At 61.8% G+C, this 12,487-nt stretch overlaps 1 protein-coding gene across 1 annotated transcript; it reads right to left on the minus strand.

Annotated features, from left to right (window-relative positions):
• Positions 1–1,416: 1,416 nt before the first annotated feature.
• DMWD (DM1 locus, WD repeat containing) lies at positions 1,417–11,785 on the minus strand. Its single transcript, XM_043534494.1, has 4 exons — positions 11,654–11,785; positions 8,808–8,990; positions 6,649–7,914; positions 1,417–3,159 (listed from the first exon to the last, which is right to left on the minus strand). The coding sequence occupies exons 3-4, from the start codon at positions 7,810–7,812 to the stop codon at positions 3,112–3,114; spliced, it is 1,212 nt and encodes a 403-aa protein (XP_043390429.1). The 5' UTR covers positions 7,813–7,914; positions 8,808–8,990; positions 11,654–11,785; the 3' UTR covers positions 1,417–3,111.
• Between the last annotated feature and the right edge of the window lie 702 nt (positions 11,786–12,487).

The raw sequence follows: 12,487 nt of genomic DNA on the forward strand, positions 1-12,487 counted from the left end.
AACAGGCTCCGGTCACATCACCCCTTGCCCTGCCTGGCACAGGCTACCGAGACCAAAGTCAGGCTCCACGGGGGGGGGGGGGGGGTGAGCCCAGGGGTGCCCTGCAGCTGCCCCTGCCGGGCCCCGCAGCAGCCACTGCAGTGCAGCCTAGCCAGAACGGACCACGCTGCCAGCCCCATGCAGGGCTACACGAGCAGGGTGGTGATGCTGGAGAAGAACTGGGCTAGCAGGGGGCTGCAGGTCAGGAGTGAGGGGCACCGGCTGGGCTGGCAGGGGGCACCAGGTTGGGAGGGGCTGGCAGCACTGGGGGGGGCCCAGGACACATGCTGCCCCTGTACTAAGCCGTTTCACCCTGAGGCCTGGCTGAACTCCAGCTCTGCTCACGGCCCCCATGGCTTTGAACACGCGCAGACATTATCACTGCCCATCCTGGCCTGGCAGGCCATGTTGTTTTGTGACTGTTACAGCAGCTGCCGTCTTCCACCCCAGAGGTGGCTGCATCTCAGTGGCTGGGGCAGAGATCCCTAGGCACTGTCCTACCACTTGAAAAAACCCCATAGATGCATTTTGCGATTCCAAAGCCCAGCGGAGACCCTGGCCTGGGACTCAGAGGCAGGTTCGATTCCTACCCCCACCCCACATCCCTGCTCAGGTCCCCCAGTCGCCCTGGCCAGGTTGCAGCCAGCAGGGGGTTGAAAGCCAGTTAAGTTCAGCTGGTGCTAAGGCCGCTGTGGCCCCCCTCAGACTACTTCACACGTGGGCACAATGGTTGTTCGTGCCAGTGCTGGCTGCCCTGCTAGAAATGGCGCCAACCTTGTTCCCCAGCCTGCCCCCTCTCACTTCACAGCAACTGGAGCTAACCCAGTGCAATGGGCTGGCCAGTCCCTGCCCCCTGCTCAGCCGGAGCTCTGGGATTGGGATGCTCTTATGCTGGGCAGCGCCCGGTGCAACAGGGCCCCGATCTTGGTCACTGTGTGTCTGGGCCGCGCCTGGCCTGAGGGGCCCCAATCTCAGTGACTGTGTGTCTGGGCCGCGCCCGGCACCCTGATCTCGGTCACTGCATGTCTGGGCCGCGCCTGGCCTGAGGGGCCCCAATCTCAGTGACTGTGTGTCTGGGCCACACCCGGCATGATGGGGCCCCAACCTCGGTCACTGTGTGTCTGGGCAGAGCCAGGTACACAGGGGCCCTGATCCTGGTTGGCAGCTGGCTTATAAAGACACACAGTGAATTATTTTAAGCAGCAAGGTGGTCAGATGGCACCAGCCTTCCCCACCTTGGTACCAAGAGAGGAGCTGGGGCTGTGCATGCTACGGCTGGCAGGAGCAGCCCTGTCTTTGCCCCATGCTGGTGTCGCCCCATGGGCAGCGCAGAGCCCAACTGGAGGCGCAGACAGAGTGGAGGCAGGGGGGCAGGGGTGTGAAAATCGTTTCTTTAGTATAAATAAGAACTTGCAGATCCGCAGCTCCATAACTTAGACATTCAGCCACAAGGGGAACAGACGGCAGAGGGGTACCCAATCCCTGCGGGCCCTGCCCCCCACGCAGGGGTGGACAAGGGGCGTGGGCTGCTGGGGGGCATCCAGTGGGCAGGCACCCTCGGGCCAGCAGTAGTAGGGCGACGCAGTGCCTGCACAGAGCCCCAGAGGGTTGCCTGCAGGGGAGTGGGCTAGAGGGCACAGGTGAGTGGCCATGGGGCAGGGGATACCAAGGCTAATACTGTTCTTTGTGCGGACCGGGCTCTCCCAGTGCCCACGCTGGGTGTACAAGGCTGGGCTCTCCCCCATCCCAGCAGGTATGGGAACGAGCAGGGGCAAGCACAAGTCAAGCCGGAGGGATGCACGTTGTGTTCTGGTCAGCTCCCAGGGTCGGCGGCTCCAGAGGTGGAGAGTTCCCCGGGCCCGGCCCAGCGAAAGGTGCATCTCCTGGCAGCCTTCCCCCAGGGCGGGAGGCAGTGGCAGTCGCTCAGACAGCTGGGGCCAAGTGCCACCCAGCATCCCCCGCTGTGATTCTACATGAGCCCAGGGTGGCCGTTCCCAGGCAGAGGGGCTCAGCGGAGCACAGGGGCAGCTGTGTCCAACCCCAGCTGGAGCTGGCGGCCCAGACTTTAAGAGTTGGAAGGGGTAGTCGCTGTGGCCAGCTGCAGGAAGAAGGGGCCGGTAGCCAGGCAGTGCTGTGAGCACCCACAGCTCCAGGGAGGCCGGGGAGAGCTAAGGTGCATGGCAGTGCCCTTGCCCCTGAGGAGGGCGGGGACTGACTAGGCTGGCTCCCAGCTCTGCCCAGGCACAGAGCAGATGGCCAGAGCGGGTACAATGCAGGATACTGGCACAGCAGCCTGGGAGTTTCTCTTTGGGGGTCGCTCCCACTGAGGGGAGAGGGAGGCATTTGCCAAACTGCCGCCCTCTGGGCACCTTTCCACTCAGCCCTGCCATCTCTGGGGCCGGGGATCAGTAGTAACAGCGGGCACAGAAGCCCTGCGGGGCAAGGACAGAGACAGGCAGGCCCCCCCTCAGCTCGACCATGAGAGCGACTGCTGGCTCAGGACGAAGCCCAGCCTGCCTGCAAGGAATCTAGGACAGCAGCAGGTGGTGCCGAGGACGCCGGCGGTAGCTTGTGCCCATGTGGGGGCAGGGTGCCAGGTCTCCGGCTGCCTCCAGGACTGCGTATGCTCCAGGGTGGTTGTCTCTTGGCAGAGGAAGTGCAGGTAGTGCCGACCTGTAGGGGCCCTTCTGGCCACTCCAGTGTGTTCTGGGGAAACTGAAGCCGCAGAAAGCCCCCCCCACCCCTGGGCAGCTCGCAGCTCCAGCGCTCCAGGCTATTGTGCAAAGTGAGGGCTCTGGGGAGACCGGCTCTGCACCCATCACTCCAGGGCTGAAGTTCCACAAAGCTTTAAACAGGGGCCATTAATACGTTAAGGGACAGGGTGGCCCAGGCCAGTGGAGGGGCCTGTGCTCTGTAGACGGGTATCTATATATTAAACCTCTGTTAGCGGCTCACCACCACGGGAAGTGTCTGTCCACGCAGCGTCAATTAGCGTTAAATAACGAGGGCCCGGAGTCTGGACAGTGCCAGGCGGCCAAGCTGGCACCGAGTGGGGGGCAGGCGGTCCCTGGGTTATACCACAGTGCCACTGGGCGAGCTGCCGTTCTGAGAGGGGAGGTTCTGAAAGGGAAGGGGGAGATAGTTAGAACCGGGGGTGGGGGACACACACAGCACACAATAACAGATAGGGACGAGAGGCTGCAACGGGGCAAACCGGGCCCCAAAAGTCAGAAGACTTTGCACCTCCCCAGTCCCAGGACCCCAGGCTGATGCCCTGTCGCCAGGGCCTGAAACACAGGCACCAACCAGGGCCCAGCCCGGCAAAGGGATCGAGGTACCAAACTCCACCTGGACCAACAGAAACTAGGCACCAAACCACGCTGGAGGATTTGGGCCCCACCTCTTTGGTTCCCTTTGCAGCAGCGGAGCCAGAAGGGGCCGGTCCCTGCACCTGATTCCTGGCCTACAAGAGCAGATGTCTGCCAGCCCAGCCCATCACAGACCTGCTCCCGTTCCCCCCACCCTCTAACCTGGAGGCAGTGGGCAGGTGCAGAGCTTGCCTGGGTACTACGTTTTTTCCAGCTGTGAGCTCTTTGGGACAGGGAGTCTCTCCCCCTGCACACCCCCCCAATCTCTGTCTGGGTCTGCACAGCACCTGGCACAACATGCCCACCCCCGCAAACCACAACAGCAATCCACCTCAAAGTGCTTTACGAAGGAGGTCAGTGTCATTAGCCCCACTGCACAGGTGGGGAAACTGAGGCACAGGGAGGGGAAGTATCTTGCCCAAGGGCACCCGGCAGCGAAGCCCAGAGCCCCCATCCAGGGGCGTATCCACTGAAGGCGGTGGGGGCCGTCCGGGCGGCAGCGCGGCGCTGACGCAGGGGGAAGAACCTCCGTTGGTGGAGACAGGTGAGACAGAGAGAGCCCCCTGCTCCCCTCGCCGAGCCCTGGAGCAGCTGTCAGGGCTGGTGACAGGGATCAAATCCCATTGCTTGCCTTTGTTCGTGAGCCCATCTGGAGTCCCAGCACGGGGGGGGGCGGGCACTACGAGGTGCGGGGCTGGATGGAAACTGCCTTCCAGAGGCTAAGCTCTTCTGCTGAACAAGCCCCCACTCCGGTCCCAGGCACCACAAAGCCACTGGAATCACCTCTACCGGGGAGGCAGCGGACACGCCAGCCGCTGGGACATCTGGGTGAAATCAGGGCTGAGTTGGCAGCTGTGAAGCCCTTGTTGTATCGGCAGGACAGGGCTCACCATCCCCTCCCCCACCCCCCATCCTGTTAACGGGGCTCGGCCCCCCAGGCTGCCCTGTGCACCCAAAGCTTTCTAGCCGCAGGATCCCATTGGGGCAAGATCTGGGGAGAAGCCAACAACCCCGCAGCACAGAGGGGCCAGGCGGCTCCAGAGAGAAGCAGCTGCAGCCCAAGGGATTCCGAGCACTAACGAGAGTCCACACGACCCCCCCACGTGCCTGATTCAGAGCCAGCGACAGTCTCCGGGACACAGGGTGCCCGGCTCCGACGGGGGTCCCAAGGCTCAGGCTGAGGGACGACAAGGAGCAAGTTAAAGAACTTCAAGAAGGGCAGCTGAGGGGCCAGGTGCCCCTGGGATCATGCAACCCCGATGCCCTCACTGACAGCAGGCAGAGCCGGGGCACACAGGCAGGTCCTGCTGGGTTTTAAGCGCATCACTCATCTGTCCTGTTTCCCGGCACAGTCAGTGACAGGCCAGCAGCCTGGCGTGTTAACCCTTTGCTTGCAGGCTACAACCACCATGGAGATGGGTGGAAAGGGGCACCCCCTCCCACACTAGTGACAGGACCCAGCCCCGTCTGGGCCAGAGGGGAACACACTGCACTAGGGCCAACATGCAGCAGGGCCTCACTTCCACACGACTTGAGCTAGTGGGGCTCATGCCCAGCACTGCGGATGTTGCGGCTCCAGCGGTGATTTGGGCCGGCCAGGAGGTCGGGAGAGCCTGAGTCTCTGCCGGAGCTGCAACCTCCCCAGGGCGCGAATGTCAGCCCGGGCTGGGAGGCTCGCTGCCAGCTGCAGTCCAGACGTACCCAAAGGCACCCCCCCATTGGTCTCTGCTTCTCTGCCACGCACGGGACCGGGCTGGTTCTGGACTAGCCGCGTCTCGGGGTCGCTCCTGAAATCGGCTGCAGGGGGCAGCGAGGATGGTTTGTCTCAGGCCCGACAGCCTGAGAAGCGAGAGAAGGCAAATAGCACGGATTGTCTCAGAGCAAGCAGCACAAAGTGTGTGTGTGGTGGCGGGGGCGGGGAAGGAGCGCCCCAAGGGGAGCTGGAAGATGAGTCAGCGTGAGCAGCTGGGCGTTCCTGCCACAGAACCGCTGGGGGTGGCTGTGTCGGCGGGGGGGGGGGGGGAACTGTAGGTATCCCTGATTTCACACCTCTGTGCTCCCAGGCACCAGTTAAAGGGTGGGGGGGAAGGTGGAAGACATGCCACCCCAACTGCGGAGACAGGGAAGGGCAAAGTTAACCCCAAGTGCTCAGAAACCTGCCCCCACAAATCACGAGATTAGCTTCAACCTCCTGAGATTTTTTTAAAATAACAGTGTGGGAGGGGTTCATTAGCCTCCTGGTGTCTGAGCCTTTTGGGGTCCCCTGCTGGAGTAACTTTCGACAGAGGATCTCAAAGCAGGTGGCACCCAGCAATTGCTGGACACCTCCCGCAATGCTTCTGAGGCAGGGCCGCACTGCCACTCCAGAACAGAGTCAATCCGGAGGCTGATGAAGTGATTTGCGCCCAGGTTGAAAACCAAACCAGCGAGTTAGCGGCAGAGACAGGAATCACCTGGGCCAGCAGCATCCCTACAGCAAAGGCTGACTCTTGTTAACAGCTGATTCTTCTAAGAGCTCTAAAATCCACTTGCTCACTCAGACTGTCTGGAAGATTGCTAGGCCCCGTTCAGGGGACGTGCCCAACAGAATCCCCCGGACGAAGGCCCGGGGGAGCAGCATCCGGAGTGGTCTGTGCAGCGTAGGCAAGTCCAACCCCGGCATAGCTGGTGGTCGTAAGCCAGCCCTATTCCCCTAGTGAGGACACGCTCAGACAGCTTCCTTCTGTCCCATGTGCAGCGTCCCCACATCACTGCATACCGTCGGGAAGGGCAGGGTGGCGTGGTGGCCCTCTCGCAGAGAGCAGAGTTAGAGCTGGGGGGCTGAGCTGGCCCGTTTGCAGGGTTTACGTCGAGGCACTTGACCTTCTGCAGCAGTCAGCCTCACTCTGGGTTAAAAAGTTTTGGGGCACTGAATAGAAGCTGGAGCCTGTTCCAATAGTCAGTCCCCACTCCCCTCCCAGAGCCAGGAATGGACCCCAGAGGTCCTGACACGACTTGGCACTAGACCCCACTCCCTAATTTCTTAGCTGCTGTCCCAAATGCCCCCCTGAGTACAACAGCCTTTCCCACTTCCCTCCCCTCTCCTCAGAGCACTACCCCTGTGTGGTCCCCCAGCCAGGAACCATTCCCCACAGGCTGCAGGGCTCCACGAGCGCCAGAGGGGAAGCAGAAGCCTTGGCCGCTCTGGGATCAGTATGTGCAGGCCTCCCCGTTCCCAGGGCAGCCCTGCAGCTGTACTTACGGCTTTCCCAGGCCTGGCCCAGGTGCAGATGAGCCCCTCCTGGCAGGCGGTGATGATGCAGTCCTCCAGGAAGAGCAGCACCGTCAGCCGCTCGTGGGCAATCTTCTTGCAGACCAGGGGCTCCAGCAGGGGCACCTCGTGGATGCGGGGGCAGAGGGCCGTGCCCAAGACCTTGGCCGTGTCCAGCTTGCTCCGGGGCGCCCCGCTGATCTTGTCGTTGCTCTTGCTGATGTTGCCCAGGCTGTGGTAGCGCTTGTGCTCCTTCTCGGCGTTCTTGTCCCGGCGCTCCTGCAGGGTGAGCGTGGCGAACTTGCCGATGCTGAAGGGCACGGCGCTGTCCGCCACGTGGTTCTTGGCAGCGCTGGTAACGGCCGGGTGGGGCAGGCTGTTGGAGCGCGAGAGCGAGCGGGGCAGGATGGACCCCCCGCTGCTGACCCCCGGCTCCCCAGCCAGGTTGCTCCCGCCGCTCACCGAGGAGGGGATGCCAGAGCTGAAGGTGTTTGTGAGAGTCCGGGCCCGGGAGAGCGGGGGGTGGGGGTACAGCACGTCCTCCGTCAGGTCCCACAAGCAGAACTGAGTGTCCTGGCCGGCCGAGCCGAAGCGGTAGGTCACCGAGGGGGAGCTCTGGGTGCTGTGCTTGGAGAGGCGGGAAAGGGTGCTGCTAGTCCGCACCCGGCCAAAGTGGGCCGGCTCCTGGGGCTCCTCGTCGCTGCCGCTTAGCTCCGGCGGTTCCTCCTCCTCCACGCTGCTGGTGTACGGGTCGAAGGCCACCGCGTTGACCCAGGACTTGTGCCCGTGCCCCCTGGCGATGACCCGGCCCTCGGCAAAGGACCAGACGGTCACCAGGTCGTCTTCGCCGCCAGTGACGATGTAGCGCCCGTCGGGGCTCCAGCAGACGCACAGCAGCCCCCCGAAGTAGCTCTTCATCATGCCCTGCAGCAGCATGGAGTCGAAGTGGAAGACGCGGAGGCAGCCGTCCTGGCTGACGCAGGCCAGGTAGCGGCCGTCGGGTGAGAAGGCGAACTCGTTGAGGGCCCCCTCGCCCACCGCCCACTTCACCAGTGGGTTGCGGGCGCTTTTGCTCTTGCAGGCGTAGACGGCGAAGCCCTCGCCCTGCTTGAGGAGGGTGTACTGGGGCGAGGCGGAGCCACACGGGTGCTCCATGTTGTACAGGTACAGGTGCCCGCTGGCGTGGGAGGCCAGGAAGAGGCCCTCTGTCTCCGGGATCCACTTCAGATAGGTCACCTTCGTCTTGTCGATGAGCCGCTGGGGCAATGTGAAACAGAGAGCAGGTATCAGACTGAGGTGACCTTCCCTAGGGGGAGCCCCCCAGGGCGGAGAGGGGAATTCAGGTTAGGGGCCTGTCCAGTCCTCGGCCGTTCCACTGGGGCTGGTCGGGACAGTAGCTTGTGATGTGGCCTGCTGGGCCCTAGACTGAGAACTCCCCAACTCGTTGCATACAGACCAAGGGACAGATGGCAACTGCGTCCCAAACTGGGCTGGACCTGAACCAGAAGCCTCCAGGCTGAAGGGCCTGTATCCCGTTCCCATCCCTCTGCTTCACCATTAACCCTTCCCCGTGCAAACCGCAGCCTCATTTGAAAACCCCTGCAGCTAAACAAGAAACTTGCCATCTACAGCAGGAAGTCTTTAGCAGGCCCAGGCTGCAGCAGGGGAGTGTTTTGCTTGCTGAGAGTCAGGCGCAACCCCCACAGCAAAGTACATCACCCACACAAACAAGAGCAGCTGTGAAGTCCCCCTCTGGTTGCTGCTGCTACTGGGGTTATTTCAGGTAACCGACAGAACGTTAACGACCTCAGAGGACGGTTTATAATGACAGGCTCCCCTTGAGCGCCCAGTGACCCCTAGAAACACACAGGGCTCAGTAACGAATCAAAGGGAAGAGAACTGCCTAACAGAGCCTCCCACAAACTCTGGCCCAGCCCGACCCTGCTTAGCTTGTGAAATGTGAAGTGATGCCAGGAGCATGGGAAACCTTGCACTGCTCTCTAGCGGCCAGTCTGGGGACCAGCACAGCTGGGCTCTGAACAGGAAGGTGGTGAGTTACAAGACCCATAATGGCAGCAGGGCTCAGGAGGCTGGATGAAATCCTGCCCAGGCTAAGGAGGGAGCAAAAGGCTCGTTAGCGGGGATCTCACCTCCTCATTGAACAACTTGCTGGTGTCCTTCTTGATGAGATCCAGGTACTGAACCTGGCCAGCAGAGAAGCCCACCAGCAGAGAGATGCTGTCAGTGGTGGCTGTGAACTGGTTGAAGTCGTGGCAGGTGGGCTGAGTGCCTTTGTAGATGCGCTTGTCGATGGGCTTGTTCAGATCGAGGGACTGGAATTCAACAACACCAGGAGGGGTGAGAAGCCGCTGGCTTTGAAAGAGGAAATGTCAGTTACATCCCCCCCGGTAACCCTACACACTTTGCAGAATTGGATCTAGAGCAACGACTCTCAAGCAGGGGTTCAGGGCCACCAGCAGATTTTAGGGGATCCACCAAGCAGGGCCAGCATTAGACTCACTGGGTCCCAGGACACAAAGCTGAAGCCCCAGGCTCTGAGCCCCGCCACCTGAAGCCTCAGCAACTTAGCTTCACGTGGCCCCCTGTTTGCTACCCCCTAACGCCGTCCCTGCCTTTTATATGCAGAAAGAGTTGTTGTGGCCCAGGTGGGCCGTGGAGTTTTTATGGCACGGTGGGAGGTGCTGGCAGGAACAGGGGATATCGCTGCTGCTCCTGTTCAGGGTAGGATCCCCAAGGCAAGCAACTGAACTCAATAACTGTTCAGGACAGCGAATCCCCTCCCTCCTGCCGCGCCCTACTGCCAAGGGTCTCAGAGTGTGGACAGACATCGGTTACGGAGGCCCAGCCCCTTCCTCCCGGGACAGTACCATCCTGCTGACTTTACAGATGGGGAAATTCAGGCAAAGAAGGGAAGCGATTTTTCTGTGTCAAGAAGTGACAGAGCCAGTAACAGAACCCAGAAATCCCAACTCTCAGCCCCTTCCTGCTCTAACCACAAGGCCCCTCTCCCCTCCCAGAGCTTGGAGATGGAACCCAGGAATCCCGATTCTCAGCTCCTTCCTGCTCTAAGCACTAGACCCCTCTTTCCTGCCCAAGCCTGACCATTTTTGACGTGACTGCGACAGGGATTACAACCAGCTGTGCCTGACTAACACACGTCCCCTCCTTTTTGCGGATACAGACTAACACGGCTGCTACTCTGAAACTTATTTTAAGGCTTAAGCAGCCAACTGTTCGCTGTAAGCAGCAATTGCTCTCACACCATTTCGATCTGCATCTCCAGTGATGCAATCACATTTCAGTAAAGATTCGAACAGTTTCCTAACTGCTTACACAACCCCTAGAGAGAACCCCCAGTTACATCTAACCCCCAGAAGGCTTCTCCACAACACCCCCCGCCACCCTCTTCAACCCACACAAGATGCCAAACAAGCCTTTTAAAGAAGGCTAAAACTTTCCCCTTTCAAGTGGCTCCGCTTTCCCTGCCCCTCCCCCGGGAGGATCGAGAGAGAACTGGCACAGCGAGGGCTCTGATGTGGAAGAGTGCCAGCCATGTAAGTGCCAGTCTCCACACAGCCTCCCTTAGTTGCCCTGGTGACAGATCGAGAACCTTAGTGCTCCCAATTTCAGCTAAGATGCTAAATTCAGGTGTACAATCATCTTATCCGTCTGAAGCACCATGCTCACCCATGGTCCTGTGTGCACAGCTGGAGACAGCCCATTAACACACGCTGCAAACACACACAAGGATGCTGCATCATTAAATATACTTTGATTGGTCAGGCTCAGTAACTGATACCACAGTTTGGCCCCAACTGCCAAGATCTCTCTGGAAATGGGCCCAGACCCCTCACATCTCCAACAACCTTACGGTCAACTAAAAGCTCAGAGATCTAAAGTCAGCATCCTCCTCCCAGGGTTGTACATCCCAATTGCTGCTGTACAAATATTTGCACTGGAGTGTATGTCAGAGAAGTGGCAGTACAAAGACTCACGGCAGCAACATCTCTATTGCTAAATCTTGTGGAAATGGGGGACTGCAGAGCAGCGAAGCGGCACCCAGCACCAACACAGAATTCGGCAGGGGTTGATTGCGTAGCTTGTTTGTGCAGCTGTTTGAAAGCAACAGCATAGGGCGGATGCCCAAAGTGAACAGGACAGACGCCTGTCGCTGCCATGTTTGGCCTTCACTGGAACTGAACAGCTCACTCTCTCCTAAACTCTTACTGCCTGCACGCCTCTCAGCGCACGAACACTGGGGCCTCCAAGCACCCCCTCAGTGGAGGCTCTTCCCTCTGTCTGGAATCCAACCCCACATGCTCCCCTGCAGGAGCTTAACCCCCTCCCCTCCCCGGGGAAGGACCCCCACACACTCCCCAGCCCCCCTCAGGATTCCTGGTTCCATCCCTCTTCTCCTTAGGGGTTTCCCTCCCCTCCAGCCTCAGGCTCCCCCTCTCCCTTCCTCTACAAGCACCCAGATTCCCTCTTCACTTTGGGGGTCCCTGCAGCTCTTGCTTCTGGAGGGAACCTTCTTCCTTCCCTGGGGATTTGCTGATTCCAGCTCCCCCCCCCAGCCCTAAAAACCAACTCTTCCCACTCTCCCCATTACCAACGTGCTCACCTCAGGCCCCCCAGATCCAACCACAACTTACTTGCACCCCATGACCTAATTGCTCCCCCAATCCTTGTACCAGTTCCCCCCCCCCGGGGCCCCTGGCATCCGCTTACTCCCCTGCCCCTCCCACAGTTACCTCCCTCTCCTCGACCCCTTCTTCCACCCCTCAAGAGATCGCTTCCCAGCCCCCTCTGCTCGGGGCTCCCCCCCACACCCCGTTACCCACTCACCCCGGGGCCACCCACTTCCCCAGTCCCCTCCTTCGCCCAGGTCCCCTTCCCAGCCCCCCCCGTACCCCGCACATGGGGGTGCTCCCGTCCTGCCCCCCAACCCCCCGTTAATACCGCGCCCCCCCCTCACCCGCCTGCTGCCGCGGCCGCCGGGGCCCGGCCCGCAGCCCGAGTAGAAGTAGAGCTCCCGGCCCAGGTTGCAGCAGAGGCGGCTGCGCTCGGCGGGCTCGCCCGGCTCGGCGGGCTCGGGCCCCTCGGGCGGCAGCAGCAGCCGCACCAGCGAGAGCCGCACCGGGGGGCAGCGCGGCGGGCGCGGCGGGGCCGGGCGGGGGCGCGGCCGGGGGCCCGGGCGGGGAGGGGCCCCCGGGGGGCGGCGCGGCGGCGGCGGCGGCGGGGCCCCCCCGGCTGCGGGGCTCGGGCCCCGGCGGCGCCAGGAGCCGGTAGGAGCCTTCGCGGGTCCGGAACTGGCTCTTCAGCTCGGGGAGCAGCGCGGGGGGCCCGTCGGGAGCCGCCACCGCCGCCATCTTCCCGCCGGAAGCCACCTCTGACCCCGCCCCCGGAAGCGGGGCCGTAGCAACGCGGGCTGGGCCCGTAGCAACCACACACGGTCCCGCCCCCTTCTCGACTGGCCACAGGCTCCGCCCCCTACCGAGACTCCACCCCCACCGACCTTCCTCCAGGCTCCGCCCCTTAGCCACCCCCAACCCGGGTCCGTCCCCTCCCTGACCTTCCATAGGCTCCGCCCCCACGGACTTCCCTCTAGGCTCCGCCCCTTATCAACCCCAACCGGGCTCCGCCCCTCCCTAGGTTCCAACCCATAGCAGCCTCCCACCAGCCCCCCCTCAGGCCCCACCCACTGCTCCCTCCCCTCCCCCTCAGCCCCTCCCCTTCCTCACCCCCCCACCCACTGCCCCTCCCCTCCAGCACCCACTGCTCCCTCCCGCACCCCCCCACCAGAAGGTTT

This window comes from Chelonia mydas, chromosome 23, assembly GCF_015237465.2.
Source record: "Chelonia mydas isolate rCheMyd1 chromosome 23, rCheMyd1.pri.v2, whole genome shotgun sequence".
NCBI lineage: Eukaryota > Metazoa > Chordata > Testudines > Cheloniidae > Chelonia > Chelonia mydas.

Bases quoted from the DNA above. Each gene is read 5' to 3' on its own strand.
- DMWD (XM_043534494.1), bottom strand. From the start codon at position 7,812: ATGGAGCACCCGTGTGGCTCCGCCTCGCCCCAGTACACCCTCCTCAAG. The intron at 3,160-6,648 runs GTAAGTACAGCT...CTTCCCTTTCAG, and splicing joins GGGCCAGGCCTGGGAAAGCC to AACCTCCCCTCTCAGAACGG.